Raw genomic sequence first — 15,650 nt, 5'->3', positions numbered from 1 at the left:
CGTATCCACTAAACTACCACATTTCCCTCGTGCTGCCCACAATCTCCCCGTTGGAATTATTACTCACATCTCGGTTAATGATGGTGTTGAACTTGAAACACAACACCACAGTGGTCCTCCCAACTTCAAAACACCCCACACACACACACACACACATACACATCACACAATACTTACTTCTTTCAATCTTGGTCATGCTCATGCCCCGGCCACTCTTGCGCCACTGTCTGCACCAGCCCTTCGAGGTGAACAGCTTCAGCAGGCTGCCACTGTGCGGTGTCATCTCGCCGCCCCGCTCGATCTCCGACGACCGGCAGGAGGACGAGTCCTCGAAGCTGGAGCTACGCCGAGCCCGCTGAAAACAGCCACAGTTGCGAAGCATCTTCGTGACCTTCTGCTTCCCCAAGCCGCTTCTTCTCGTTTGGAACGTGCTCTCTTGCTAGCTCGGGTGACTCGGGTTAATTTCTGCTCGACGCTTCTCGATTGTGTCTGGTTCCGCATTCACGCACTACCACCGATGATGCCGCAACCACTAGCACACCGTCATCGCACACACGCTGTTTGGTCGTTGTTTGATTACACGTTATCCGCTTGCACCTTCCACCACCACTTTCGATCCTTGTTTCAACCCTTCGCTCGGTTGATGGTGGTTGATGAAAATTCAATTATCATTACTTGCACTTCGTGTGCACTTTGTTGGCATTTTTTGTTGTTGTTACACATTCACCACTACATACTAAACCTTCACTGTGCTTTAATTCACTTTAGAGGAGACACAAAAATATTAAAAAAATACGAACACTTCGTTGCTTCCTATCCTTTTTCAATTACATTAAGCGTCGGAGCTGACAGCAAGCTGACAGCATTTTGTCCCCTTGCTTTCTACCCTACAAAAAGATCATTAAACTCCTCTCCCTACATCACGCCCTACATCGCTACTTTGTAACACAAATTACACCTGCATCCCTTCGGTAATAGGAATCTGATTTTGCGATGAACTTATGCTTCACCTCGAACGATCTCTGTAGTGGGAAGCAGTGAACTTTTCTACCCACGCGCAAGCACACACACACATACACACATAGCCAGCTTGTCTTTGGAGATATTTTAATTAAGTTTACAAACACCCTCAACGAAGGAACTGTTACTGGGGAGGCGTTGTGCTCATTTCGATGTCCTTGCCAGCTGCAGACGGTAGAAGATACTCCCACTGTGCCATTTTCCGCCCTTCGAGCGAGAGTCTTCGACAGTTTGCATAACCAGCCAACTTTGATCTGAAACGAATCGAAAACACAACAAAGCGTTACTATTTACAGCTGCTAGATAGTCAAGCTTTTGGGCGGACTATTGGAGGAAAAGAAACGTACTATAATCTAGAGAACAAAATAGCCTTCCGTTTGACGCTAGGCTCATCCTAATCCCTAGTGATATGTGCTGATGCACGCCACACATTTCCTTGAATTCGTTTGCACGACTCCCCATGAACTCCGACATACAGCAGGCCCCAGACGCAGGCTAAAGGTTTCGTTCGCCGAACGTCAAGTCGGAATGTCTTTGCACGTCCTACGCTGTCACGTAGGGGGAAAAAGGTCCATCGTACCCAAACAAAACCCAGAAAAAAGGACTATCCAAAATGGCTAAGCCTTTCGGGGGAATTCCTCTTCGGCTCTAAACCCGTCAGCGCCGCATCCAACGACATCCGTCTCACATGGCTGGACCAGCGTGAAACGTCTTGTAGAAGAAAGCAGGAAACCAGGTCTATTCCCGAAAAATGTATTCCTTTGTAATATGCACGATATTAAATTACCTTTATTGAGGTCATTCGCCGTTGACAAACAAGCCGACGTCATGGATTCGCATGGTGAAAGAGGGGGGAATAGAAGGAGAGTAGCACACACGATCGGAAAAGTGAAGCGAGAGCGCGAGGCAATCTATTTCATGAATAGCCCGCACATCTCATCTCGTAACCTTTTCATTCCGGTGTCGACAAACCCGCCTCTGCAAATGCTTCGTCGATGGGGGCGCCCGCCGATGGACGACGAGCGCCGCAAAGCCTACGACGAAACGATGAAGCGGAACAACGGCTGTACCAACCGTTCAACCCCTTTTTGCACGGCACAGCGGGGAAAGAAATAGCAATCTCATATAGGTCGGAAAACCCGCCGGAACGTACGAAAGCCGGGCAACACAGGGATTTCTGCGGAACTTTACGGCATGACCCTCCACGGCACGGTTCATGAATGGAAGCAGCCCGCACAAACACTAACCTTACACACACACTCACACATAGGAAACACATGGGAAGCGATTTACATACCGTGAGCGGGTCCGCATTTGCAGCATTTTTCCTGCAGGCATTGCGACAAATCACGAATCACGGGCGTGAAAGGAAAGCGCAGAAACCTCAGAAAACCCCGCATACACTTGCACACAAACATACACACACACATAGACACACACATACATGAGAAAAAGCGCAAAAGGGGAATGCAAGGCACGGGTGGAGATGATTTATAGTGGTCCTGGCTGGGCGTGTGCGTGCCGCCGGTCCTGTTTTCCGGTATTCGAAAGTGAAGATGTGTTTTTTCCTTCAAAAGAACGCCGCCTCGGCAGTTGTTGGTACGGTTGGTTAATAGGTTTTTGTGTACTAGAAAACATGTTTTGGTCCTTCGAGCCGGAGTGTACGTTTTACCCTGCTTACGAGCTGCCATCACAATGAGAGTGCAGTTTCGCGCTCAATGAAAGCTTGTTTGTGGGAATTTAAAAAAAAACATCTTGTTTGGTAGTTCTTTCAGGGAGGGAAATTCTAATCATCATAAAAAAGAAACGCTTAAAAATACAAACCATCCCTGTTCTGTTCTACTACATTCACTTTGCTACCATTTAAAATACCGTGGAGCGCCGTTTATCCGGGTACCTGTTATCCGGCTGTCCGTTTATCCGTGCTATTGAAGAATGAAAGGTCCATACAAGGTGACATTGCGTTTTGAGGAGGATATTTGAAAAAAAAAACGGTTATCAGACCACATTGGCATTACAAAAACACAATAACTCATGGCAAATTTCAAATATTCTCATTGGAAAAACATAAAGGTAATAAGAACTGGGTATTACTTTATCAAAACATGAGATACATTTTTAAAAAATCAAGGATTTGTGATTAAATATATTATTTGACTCATGGTCCGTATTATTCGCATATCCGGGCGAGGTTGAGTCCCGATGAGCCCGGATAAGTGGCGCTCTACTGTAATATTAAAAGCGCTTAGCATTTCAGTACTGGCCTATGCTGCACTTGCTTTAAAATTAAATGAAACTGTAACCTCAGCTGCACTCTTCATCGCAGCAAACTGTGAAAGAATATTGAATGAACTCATACATACCCCCTGTTACTGATGACCTGAATTCATTGCGAATCAACAACACCTGGGTACCAGATTTAATTGATATAATTAAATGGCTTACTTAATCAGCGTGCTGCACCACAATAAACTAATTTCGAACAAAACAGAACTACCCATGTGCCCACTACACTTGTGCCTCTAATCATTTAATTAACACTCGCACCCCAAAACAGCGAACCGACCAGAAGCTGAAATTGGATGACACCATCACGCGTCGCATTGCACAATCGCGACCATTTCACTAGCACGAATAATTTAATTAAAAAACATTCACCGAAAAGGTTATGTGGAACGTGACGGTGACATTTTGCATATCGTACACCTGGCGACCTGGCCTGAAACACGCATTCACCATAACCTCTACGGCTACGGCTGCTAAGGGAGGTGAAATTTTATTGTGTTTTGTAAGCCAGTCCAAGAACCAAAAGGGGCAGGCAACGTTTCGGGAACTTCCCTTAAATTCAGCACCACTACCACCGCCATCATAATGAAAACGCTCGCAGTCTAATCATGAAACAGGTGGTCACAGTCAACATACCGTAGCAAGGGGGCTGTAAAAACAGAAGACTACACACACACAACACACACACACACCATCACTTCTACTACTGTGTCATGAGCGGTCAACGGCACGAACACGATGTGCGCTTCGCCCGACCAGACGACCGTTCAGACGGGTCCATCTGACAAGTGTGCGCTCGCGTCGCGATTGACTGCACATTTTGCACCTTTGGCGATCGGCCAACCGTGCATTTGGCTGCACACCTTGCGGCACGGGCACAATTTTTCACACCCTCGGACACCCTTGGCAAAACGGTCCCGTTTCTAATCATGGTGAATTAAAACGCTCGTCCACTTTGCCAACAGCGTGACGTACCGGGCGTCTCCATTAGATAACCACGTGGCGTGCGGGGGGAAAAATGGATCTTTTAAAGGTGATGATGCCTTTTAAAGCATCAATAAGATAGTTTGGAAATTTAATTTTATTTCTGGAGTGAAATTATTTTAATTTAAATTTCAATAAATACAAAACTAATAAAAAATATTCCTAATTTATTTACAATTACACTCTACTTTAAAGCGCAAGCTGACATCCTATTTCCAGCCGTAAAATAAATTCATACAACCAACCGTTCAAAACCTCATCAGTGTGCAAACGGTGTCGTTTCGCCGTATTGCCGCCGGCAGCTTACCGAGACGACCCTTAAACGGTGGTGGACTTTTACTTTGCTTCTAAATTTACTGCACCTATAAATAGGGGGCCATAATTTTCGGACAAATTGAACTTGAACGCGGAGGTGTTGCGTTACGTAGGGAAAGGAAAGTAAAGGAAAACATTTGTGTTTTGTGCTCTGTGTGTCTGTGTGTGTTTGCTACTCTTTCCCAAACACTCGCACGGTTGCACCAATCGCAATACAGCAATATTGAAACGGACGTTTTGCTTACGTTTTGCTTGACTCTCACACATTTCTCGCAGCCCCAGTTCGTAGCGCAATCTACAACTCGAGTGGATTGTTTACTGACTACCCCCGTCCCTTCCTTTCTTCTCCGTTTTATTTTCAACCGTAACCGGATTTCCATGATCAAGCATGTAAACGGGGTTTCCTTTCAGCTTCACAATTGGACGCAACGAGCAGTGTAAACACTTTTCCAGCTCCTTCACCACCGTACACACAGCGAAACACCTCGGACCCCGGGTGCGCATTTCACAATGCCGGGACTGTCCTTTGCACGCGAACCTGAATGAGCGCGTACGAGTTCTGTACGTGTCTTTTTTTTTCGGGGGGGGAGGCGGGGATGGAGTGCGCAATTTACACCCCCACGTTAAATGTGAAACAACAAAACACCTAAACGGGGCTGTACGGGCGGACGATCGTTGCGGCAGCGTCGTTTAGCAGCGGTTGAAGAACTGTTGCAATTACAGTTATACGAAACGTTGCAACTGCAATCTTGCAATTCACAACAAGCAGCAGTGGCCGTTTGTACTGCGTATACCACCAAGCGAAAAGTCGTCCACGGTTACGCTTAAAACATCAGATGCACTTCAAAGAAGCAATGGCAGTCATTGCTGCCGTACAAATGCAGTTTTTGTCTTTGAAGTGCACAGTGAGTGAAATAAAAAATGCTGAATGAAAGCAGCTGAGGAATTTGTTTTAAATTATGTTGGAGTAGGCCTGGAATTTTAAATGGAAATTTAAAGTTAGGAATTAATGTTGCCACCGCTTAGCGAACGTTGTGATAGCTATAACTAAACAATCTGTGTTTATTCACAAATTTATTATTCATACAGTCATAAGCAAACAAAATGTAAACAAATTGCAGGATTGTCTAATTATTATTTCACAGCTAAATAATTATTTATTTCTGATAAGATTTTTTTCTTATTTCTGATAAGAAAAATGATTATGCTAAGAAAAACTGAAAAATAATCAATAACTTGCCATACTGATTGCGATTGGGGCGGTCCCGTGGTACAGTCGTCAACTCGAAGGACTCAATAACATGCCCGTCATGAGTATGGGTTCAAGCCCAGAATGGACCGTCATCCCCCAAGGCAAGGATTGACTATCCGGCTACGTGGTAATGAATTAAGTCTCGAAAGCCTGTATATAGGCCGGCATGTCCGCGTAGGACGTTACGCCAAATCATTTTGGAAAAACTATCGTTAAACTATAATACGAATTTTAAAAAATTTAATAACAATTTAAACATGTAAAAAATAAAGAAATAGAAATTTATTTGAACAAATTTTGGAACAGCTAAAGAGCTATAACCTTTACTATGTATCTATAGTACCTATCTATATAATAATTCCACTAAATCACATATTTTAAGCATTCACACAAAGTACATTAACATTTAAGCATCTACACAGATAACTTAATATTTTGAACACAACGCTCACTTCCAATAATTCAATTTAGCCATAGTCAATTCAGTTATTGTATGTCAACGTTAAAACTGTAAAGAAATATTGTTAATAAATCCATTTTTTACACGCTGTAATACTTTATCCATATTTTGGCAGGCTGGTTCAATGGTTTATAATAGGAAATATATACTTTTACTGTAATTCCCGGCACAGCAAAGCACGTGCTCTTTATCACTTTTGTGATTAAAAACAAATAACCGTTGCATTCCATCTTGCAGCACGAAATGCATCCTTCATCTCGTACACTTTTCCAGTGTGTTAGATGCAAACATTCGATGTTGCTTCCACCGGTTCAACAATCCATTCAAGAGCCCGCCAACTGGGAACTGAATCCCAAGAAGGAAAACAAATAACCCCCACCCACCGGAAAGCACACAGCAGTCCGTATACATTCCTTCGTGCCTCATAATCCTCAGCTTACGTCGGTTTTTTTAGTTTATTTCTTGCTTCATCGAAACTAATCCACAGCAAATCTTTGACCCAGCCACTGTCACGTTGCCTCTTCTGCCTTTCCCCTACCTTACACCGCGCACAAAGGACAATCTTCCACACCCAATTACTTCGAGTGGCCCATTCCGTGTCTCCTTCTCCGATACCGGTCGGTCATCATATGGTCGGTCGGTGCCTATTTTACCACTCAATCAACAATTTTTCATTTCATTGAACTTCGATAAGCGATTCAAGGAATTTATATCTCCCAGCTTCTGCTTTTACTTCGGGATTGCTCTCTTATATGTGTGTGTGTGTGCTCCATATGCGTTGCTGTGAAATTCGGTGCGTCCAGTCGGGCATCGAACGGGCTCAAATTTTCAACGCTCGATTTACACCGAAACCGAGCATTCTCCGAAGCAGGAATTTAAACACTCACTCACTCACTTCCTCCATTTTGATACCTTTAGGGGTTAAATAAAAGAATGAGAGAGAGAGAGAAAGGGAGAGAGATGAAAAGGGATCCATCCAAACCATCCGTTGCCAATTTTTCGCAAGAATACGGAAAAAATACGATCAACGGACGATGGGATGGCTGTCTGTTAAGCCTTCGATAAGATGAGAGAAAATCCTCTACGGTAGAGGGGAGGAAACAAATCCTGAATCCAACGGAAGCAATGGGGAAGAAAGTTGATTTAAACGACCGTAGCAGTAATTCCTTCTAATCGAAACTTCTACATTTAAGCCCGCACATTTCAGACGCAAATAAACTCAACTAGAAGCTGGGAAGCAACCATGGCTGAAGGTGACATTTTCCATCACTCATAACACCTTCCATCGGAGCACTGATGGAACCATTTCCCGCCGACAAAGATGCGTCAGATTACCCGGTTTTGGAATGGATAATCTTACCTTGTACATGGGGCTTTAGGGTTCATAATCCGGTGAAAATCTAAGAATATCTGAGCGCACAAGATCATTGGCCGCATATTTTACCGGGCTGCCGGCGTGTGAAACTGACATGGCAATAAAACAGTGACGGTTTTAAGGGCGGAGAATGTAAAAAATTGTCTTCAGATTCACATATTTGGGGCATCTCAAATATATTTGGGATTAGTGAGGTAAGATTCATTCCCACATCATCCTGTTTGTTACTCCTAATCTTAATACATATGACATAAAATCAGTTTATGCACAAGATTACGGTTGTTACAGAGCAATTATAAAATGTTTATCAACTTTAATGAACATTATATGCACAACATCTACAGTCATACTGATTTACAATAAAAATCATAATTACTTAATTTTGCTCAATATTCTATTTTATTTTTTGTAATAGAATATAACTGCAACTGGGGCCTTTCACGATACTAGCCAGCTTTTTTGTATGGAGTTTGACAGTTGGTGGCTAAAATCATGGCCACACTCAATGCAACACCACATACAACTGCGATTTTCAGCCTCAAAGCTAGAATTACTTTCGAGTACCTGCTCGAAAAAATAGCAAAACAAGGTCGTGTTGTTCATTCATCTCAAGGTGCATTGAAGATATCAATCGGAGGTATCTCGAATCAAAGTGTATGTAGACCAGGTGGTCTCATAGCCTTACGGGTAAAAGCTTTTGCTTAAATAGGCTTTCTGGTAACTTGACGAACATACAAAAAAACTCTCTTAAAATCTTCATTCAAGAGCAGAAGCGTTCAAAATCAACCTTCTAAATGCATACACCTTGGTATAAGTCCACTTGACTATTACACCCACTTTAGTAGCTGCTTTAAAACTGCTACACAATGCAAACAGCTGACAGGCTGAAAATGCAGTGTACAGTCTTAAAAGGGAAAGTGACCCACTGATAGAATCTAATTGATAATGTACTGATCCCAGCATGAGCTTCAAATGGTTTTATTGACGACAGATGACAACATTCAATACCTTAATGTCTCTCTCAAAATATACGATACGGCCATATCGAAAACATGTTTATTACACAACCAAATAGCGCATTATTGCTGAGAATGATATGGTCTAGATGCGATACAATCATCGTGTGACCTTGTAGCTGTAGCTATCACAACAATATTACACCCATAATAAGACTAAGATCTCACGTAATACTAAACAACAAATCAAAACGATGCATGGTGCAATTGTTTCACAATTATCATTACCAATATTGAATTACCAGCAAATGTTATATACGGTGAACCCTTCCAGTACTTACAAACTACCTACTCAAAGCCATTCTGTCCAACCATCAGATTGGTCGGCTTATACAGTCAATAAATCTGCTCCAATCTGCACCAGCACCAGCGACAATTGAACCGCGTCCAACTAAAGCGCATGCGAAGCCACAAACAAAGCAAAACACGCCACAACAAATTGATTTAATCTGACGCTTTAATTGAATCAATAAAACCCACTCGTGACCAGTGGCGAGTTGTTTACCCCCTACTGTACCAAACACACAAACCTGTGGTAGCGCCGTATGCTGGGCCGTTAATGTCATTGTTTCAATCCCTGCCTAGGCTTTATGCACCCAACTAAAAGTACAAGCGGCACAGCACTGCAACCGGGAATGAGAAACAATTTTAAAACCCCAGCTGCTTCCCTACAGTTGTTTGTTAAGTGACCCTAAAACAGTAGTACGCACACTCGGTGACATCAATCCATTTCGGTTGCTTATTGTGAAAGGGCGCTCTAAAAGTGCGCCCCAGCGTTGACACGTGACGACAATTTTCAACCACCCCGGCGCTCGCACGCAAAGCCCGATGCGCCCGAACCCGACGAAAGATTGATGATGTCGCCGTCACGCCGCAGCATCTCTCTAATCCAGCGCAAAAGGTGGAAAGTAATTTATCTCCATTCGGCGTTGGGACACATTACATCATACCAAGGGAGGAAGGGAATAGCCAAAATAACAGAACCACCCGAACAACAATCCGTTGGCAATCCAATCTCCATTTCGACGTTATGTATGGTGCCACTGTTCATGCTCTCGTGCGTTCCAAATATTGGCATCCAATTATGATGTTGCTAGTTGCTACCCTTATGTTGCACTTTGTTCCACGAGTTCTGCATAACGAAGCACTTTGCGCCGCAGACAATTGTAGTCTGAAGAATCCAAATCCAATTCTGTTTTTTTTTTTGTCTCCGCCATCCCGCACGCTTGCTATAGAACGCTGGCCAACTCGGGAAAGACTAATTCCGACCTGACCGAATTTCCGACTCGCAGCGAGACGCTTTTTTGTACATGTGTTTTATTCCCAAAACCGGCACCATCTCACTCAACGGGACCCGACGGTTTCTGCGTTCCTGGTCTGCGCTGGTAGACAATCCCCCCTCCCCCTCCTCTCTTCCTCCCCACCCCATGGAGCGTCGTCGCTCCACTGACCCAGAAAACATTTGCATTTTGGCTCTGCTTTACGATTTACGGTTTATTGGCCCAATCAGCAGATCAGCATTTATCGGGGTCGCCCCGCACCGTGGAGACCGAGAGACAGCGAAGATTGCCAAGATGTCCGCTTAATGTTTCATTGCATTTGGCTGAGAGTTATGCCGGCCACCGGAGCGGACGGACAATAAGTGTCCGCTGTGGATGGACGAGCCGGCACCGGGTCGATCGATCAATCGGATTGGACTTGACGGATGAGTGCTGACTGATTTTGTTACCGAAAAGGGAGGAGGAAAGGCAAATAAAATGCGCATGATTTCACCGTTTGTTTAATGCAAATGTGAGTCGATTTTTCCTTTTTCCTCCGTACAGTTCTTACTGCGCGCAAACGCGTGTAATAATTCATTTCCCAAATGGTATACCTCCATCCTCGATCGCCATCGCTAGTCCGATGATCTATATCATTTTTCATCGGTGTTAGCAGTGCTGGTTCTGGTTCGTATTCGGTGGGTCAGCAAATAATTCTCGGAATTAAAACCGCACATCCCAGTAAATCGATTTCCCATTTTCCCATTTTGCACTGTAGGTGTGCTGCTGTTTTGTGAAACCGGAGAAGAGACAACGAAACCTCGCACTCTATAGTTAATGTTCCATACTTTCCACCATCAACACCAGCACCGGAGCAATAAGTACCGTTTCGTTCTGTGTATTAATTCTATCCAATTTCTTTTATTTTTGTGACTATCATAAAAGCGAGAAAACAATTTTTCTCCTTCCACCCATACCAGTTGATTGATTTTTCTTCGGAATAAAGCGTTTGCCGCAATCGAGCACGGAACGTAATGGTACCGGGGATGCGGTTGGGATCTACAGTTTCACACGTTTGAAATGTTTACCATTCCACGGCGGGTGATTCATCGCCACACGATCAAGTTGTGCGTGCAGCACTTGCAATAATGAAAGAATAACTTTCAATTCGCTTACCTCTCTGTTACTCTCTTACTCTCCATCTCTCTCTCTCTCTCTCGCTGTAGAATGCGTTCTTCTTCAACACACAGGTTTAATTTCATTTTTGACTTGCGAGAAAAACTTAACGCCGCCATAGTAATCGTAGCAGACGAAAGAGAGCAAGCATGCTTCCTTCAAGCACTTAACCTCGCTTACTGTGATGCATCCGATTTCTTTCTCTCGCTCTTTCGCTCTCGTTTTAACGCTCCATCACTTCCTGCAGCCAAACCACATCACTTCCGGAAGAAAGTAAACAAAACATTTGTGAAATACGATGCCGAATTCTTCTATTATTTTTTGCTTCTTACCACTTCCTTCACTCCCTGACTGTACCCTGTACTTCAGAGTTCGCTCAAACAACTCAGGAAAAGAAACGTTTCGTTTTCGGCCAAACAGCTCATCATCTGACCGACGGTAAGTAACATTTTCCTTCCATTTATTTGTTGGGCACTTTGTAACGCACCATTTTGATTGAAAGAGGAGGCAAAGCAAAAAAAAAACAAGAAAATAAAGACAAGCACTAAAACCAGAGGAAACCGTTTTCTTCTCGGCTGTGAGAATATTTCTGGAAATAGCGAAGCGGAGAGTGTCGCCGTGCTTCGCCCGCACGCACACGGCAAGTGGGCGACGCATAAACCTACTTTGCTTACCTTGCCAACACCGGACGAGATGAGCATTTCTCCTCCCTCGCATTTTTATCGACCCTTTTTTTGCTGGCACGATGTGAAAGACAGTTGTCGGCGGTTCGGCATCCGTCCGTCCGGAATGATTCTCGGACTGTTACTTGTTTTTTCTTTTTTTGCAACAAAAAATCAAGATTGATCCAATTTTGGTTGACATTGTCAATGTGGATTCATTCACTTGAGACACAGCGGTCCCTCCTCGGGTCGGTATCGCGCTACAATACTGCTTTGCAAATAATTGCCTCTTAATCTCCCGACGGAGATACTGTCCGCTTCGGTTCACAGCATCCCCAGCACGAAAGTGTCATCTTCGCACGTGACTAGCATATCTGTCTGGCTGTGAACGTGGCTTCACACTCACTGGATGACGGTGGTGGTATCGTACTGTGTGTTCGGGTTTTAATGCAACGACACACCAGCACCCAGATCGGTTTTGATATCCTAAGGCGGATTCTTATCAGAACGATAACCGAAACCCGTAAGCCGCTGATGGTGCGCTACACAGTAGAGCCGCTTGCTTAATAAACAACGCGCACCAGCGTGTTATCTTACTGGAGTTGAATGTGAAAACGTGTAACGATCTATTTTGTTTGTTGTCGTAGACTGTCGTGGGATTCGGATACAGAATCCCGTGTTTGAGTCGGGTTGCTTTGGGAAGATAATTTATTCCTGATCAGATTGCAAACATAATGTTGCTATCAATACGACAAAAAGAGGCCTTGTTAGGTAATGCAACTAAATTATATTGTAGCTTTGTTTTGCGTACTTTGTACACTATTTTCTGTTCATATAGATGGAGTTCAAATAATTGTGCACTGATATAAAGCACTAACTGTTTCATATTAAGTATTTCATCATATCTGGGTTTTGCAAACAAAAATCTCAATAAATACTGGATGAGCTCATCCAAAATGGAACAGTCCTGGCTTACCATACGTTCAAGCATTTATTAGGAATAAAAAATAAGATACACGTTCTATTAAACAGACAGGGACACAGTCGGACTGGTCATTTATCACTTAAATTTTCGGAATTATTTTGATGAATTCATGAATTTTATTAAAATTCTGTAAAAAAACAGTGTAAGTATAGTAGTGTCCAAAAACAGTATACTTAATAATTGAAACAAATTTCAACAGCTGAAACTTGATTCTTCGAACTAACAAATGTGGAACAAAAGCATTAAACAATTAACATTATTCACTCTCAGCCATAAAAAGACATGCTTTAAAGCTATTGAATTGCTTTTTAACAGCAAAGTGTTACACCTCTACCATGGCACAATTTGTGACAAATGCTACATCCAAGAACAAACCCACCTTCAGTGCTCGGTAAAAGTAAACATTTAAAACCTCCAAACCATGAAGAATTCCCCCGAGCAGTGCCGCCGCAAACTCAATTGCATCTCATTTCCTGCCCACCCGTTGCCCTTCCGTTTCTTGAAGCGTTATGAATGGGTCGAGCATTCCCGCACGACCAGTCCCTCGGGGCAGCAGAGAAATCAAGAGATCAAGAACGACGTACCACCACGTAGCGTAGCAGGATACGCTGCTTGAGCACGACCGAGCAGGATGCTTCCTTTTTGCAAATTGTGACGTCAGACGAAAATTGGTTACTTCCCATCGACGAAAAGCAACGCATTGGATCGCGTAAACGCAAACGCTGGAGTAGCGCAAATATAGCTGCGCGTCTACGTCCTGTTTTACGATATTTTTTAGGAGTTTCCCCACACGTACAATACATCATTCTGCAGCACACCATTGTATTATAGCATGTGATTGGGAGCTTATAAAATTCATGAGTATCAATCTTCAAATGGATTTTTACGCTTTACTGATCGATTATTTACGCGATTGCTGTTATCATAGGTAAAAATTGACGACCTATTAATTTTTTTAAACTAACTTTTTAAACTATAATTTCTAAAATATACAAACAAGAAGTAATATTTCTTGTATAAAGTATTGTTATTTTAAGATTTTTTTAATTACAGAATTAAACTATTCTGTAATTTCTTCTTCTATTCTTCTGGCTGATCACATGTAAAAACGTTTCTGGCTCTTTACTACACCTCTCCCAGATGTGCCATTAGTCTTCAAATGGAAAATTAAAATATAAACCACAGAGCGTAAATCCCAACGCTAACCTTCATAACACAGAAATCCACATACCTTTAATAACCGATATACATTTTCATCGAACCATATTTTTAATTAAAACTCTCAACCCATAAAAACCAACAGAAACCAAACTTACCATCAACTAATGCGTTCCACACTATGAAAATCTCCCTCGTGTGTGGGTTTGATTGACCTTTTCTTGTCTGTTGCCGGAAAAGCTTCCCAATATTCTGTTCCTGCTTATCTACCGAACCGTTCTTAAACCTTTTCAAAAATCCCCCTCGGACTCGGAAGCTCACGAAGAGCTTAAAATCCGGAAAACCATTCGATGCCCATTCTACACGTCAGTCACAACCGCAACACATTCAAACCATTTGCCAGCGCACGAGCACACGTTGGAGGATTAACCTTTCTTTGCCGAGTTGTAAGGCAACATTTTAAACCACGCAATAATCTCTAGCACATCGCACAACAGAACAGAATAGAGAGTAAAACTAAACGAAAGCAAAACTTTCATCCAATAAAATCGATTTTTGTTTCAAACATGTAATTTACTGTGAAACACTGCTCCACAGAGCCCCACACACACACACATATACACACACACGGGGTAAGAGATTTACACTTCGGCCAGGGGCCTGCGGCAGCTACAGCCGCAAACGGTTCATCCCTTCGCTTAGTCATTTTCAACTTCCCATTGATCACGTGCCGGACAAAAGCAAGTGAATAAAAAATCACATTCAATTCCAAACACGCCGCACCCGCCGGAATGGAATTGAGTTTCACCTTTACATACTGACAATATTTGTCCGACCGCTGTTCGTGACACCTGTTTCCCATCTGTAAGCCCGCCAGCACATTCTGGCGCACCGGCACACTTGCACCCGCTTTCTTCTTCGCCATCACCAGCGGTTTATATATAAACCCGCGCCGGGCACTTCATCAAAACTGCTGTTCTATAATTCAAACGCTTCCAAACCTTGGCACCACTAGCACACTAGCGCGCTTTGCTCATCCAACGGGCGCACACAGTCACAGTAGAGCGGGTTGCATCCGCGTGCGTACCCGACGACCGACCGTATCCAACTGGCGGGCAAAGCGAACCGATGTCTTCCGAATCGACCGTTTCGCATCCCATCCCGCAGGCAGATCAACCGTCTCCCGGTTGTGCGCTTTTCGGCTCACAGCTCTACCAACGGTATGTGCGAGCGGTCGAGTTGCCGCTTGCTTTTCGCCGCAAATGCAATCCCGCCGCGTGTGGTGGTTTCGCGCCCGCCACCCGAAGACACAGGCAGACGATAGACAAAACAAATATCATATGGGACGCGCCGACGCAACCGGAGCGGGGCATCCACAACAGCTGGCCGTGTGCACCCGGAAGGCACAGGCGGCACGATGTTGGGGCGAAATTTCGCCCCATAATCTATACGCTCTCAGCGCCTACTAACGTTCGCTCTCGCCACGGCCACTCTCGCCCGTGGTAAAGCCGGCGACAGGCGGACGCCGAAGACGGTTGCTCGAGAGCGTGCGTAAGCTGAACGGTGCGCTCTTTTGAAACGTGCGAGGGAAATGAAACGCATTTTCCAAACGTACTGGTAAGTGTTGGTTTGAATCGGAGGAGAAGAATCGTATCTTCAAGCTGCTGTATAAATACGCCACAACGCTGTGTCGAGGGGGGGC

At 43.8% G+C, this 15,650-nt stretch overlaps 1 protein-coding gene across 6 annotated transcripts in view; it reads right to left on the bottom strand.

Annotated features, from left to right (window-relative positions):
• LOC121599617 (serine/threonine-protein phosphatase rdgC-like) overlaps positions 1-15,077 on the bottom strand; it is a 49,683-nt gene extending 34,606 nt beyond the window's left edge. For 2 of the 6 annotated variants that reach the window (XM_041927555.1, XM_041927560.1), the window contains exons 1-2: positions 14,950-15,077; positions 178-762 (exon numbers count right to left, since the gene is read on the bottom strand). In XM_041927555.1, coding sequence (XP_041783489.1) covers positions 178-382 — 205 coding nt within the window. In that variant the 5' untranslated portion in view covers positions 383-762; positions 14,950-15,077. The other 4 variants (XM_041927557.1, XM_041927556.1, XM_041927558.1 and 1 more) reach the window with 4 other exon arrangements.
• Positions 15,078-15,650: the final 573 nt, after the last annotated feature.

The sequence above is a fragment of the Anopheles merus genome, chromosome 3L (assembly GCF_017562075.2).
Source record: "Anopheles merus strain MAF chromosome 3L, AmerM5.1, whole genome shotgun sequence".
In the NCBI taxonomy this organism is placed as follows: Eukaryota; Metazoa; Arthropoda; class Insecta; order Diptera; family Culicidae; genus Anopheles; species Anopheles merus.
The sequence above is the reverse complement of the archived record's forward strand: the minus strand, read 5'-3'. Positions and strand labels throughout refer to the sequence as shown.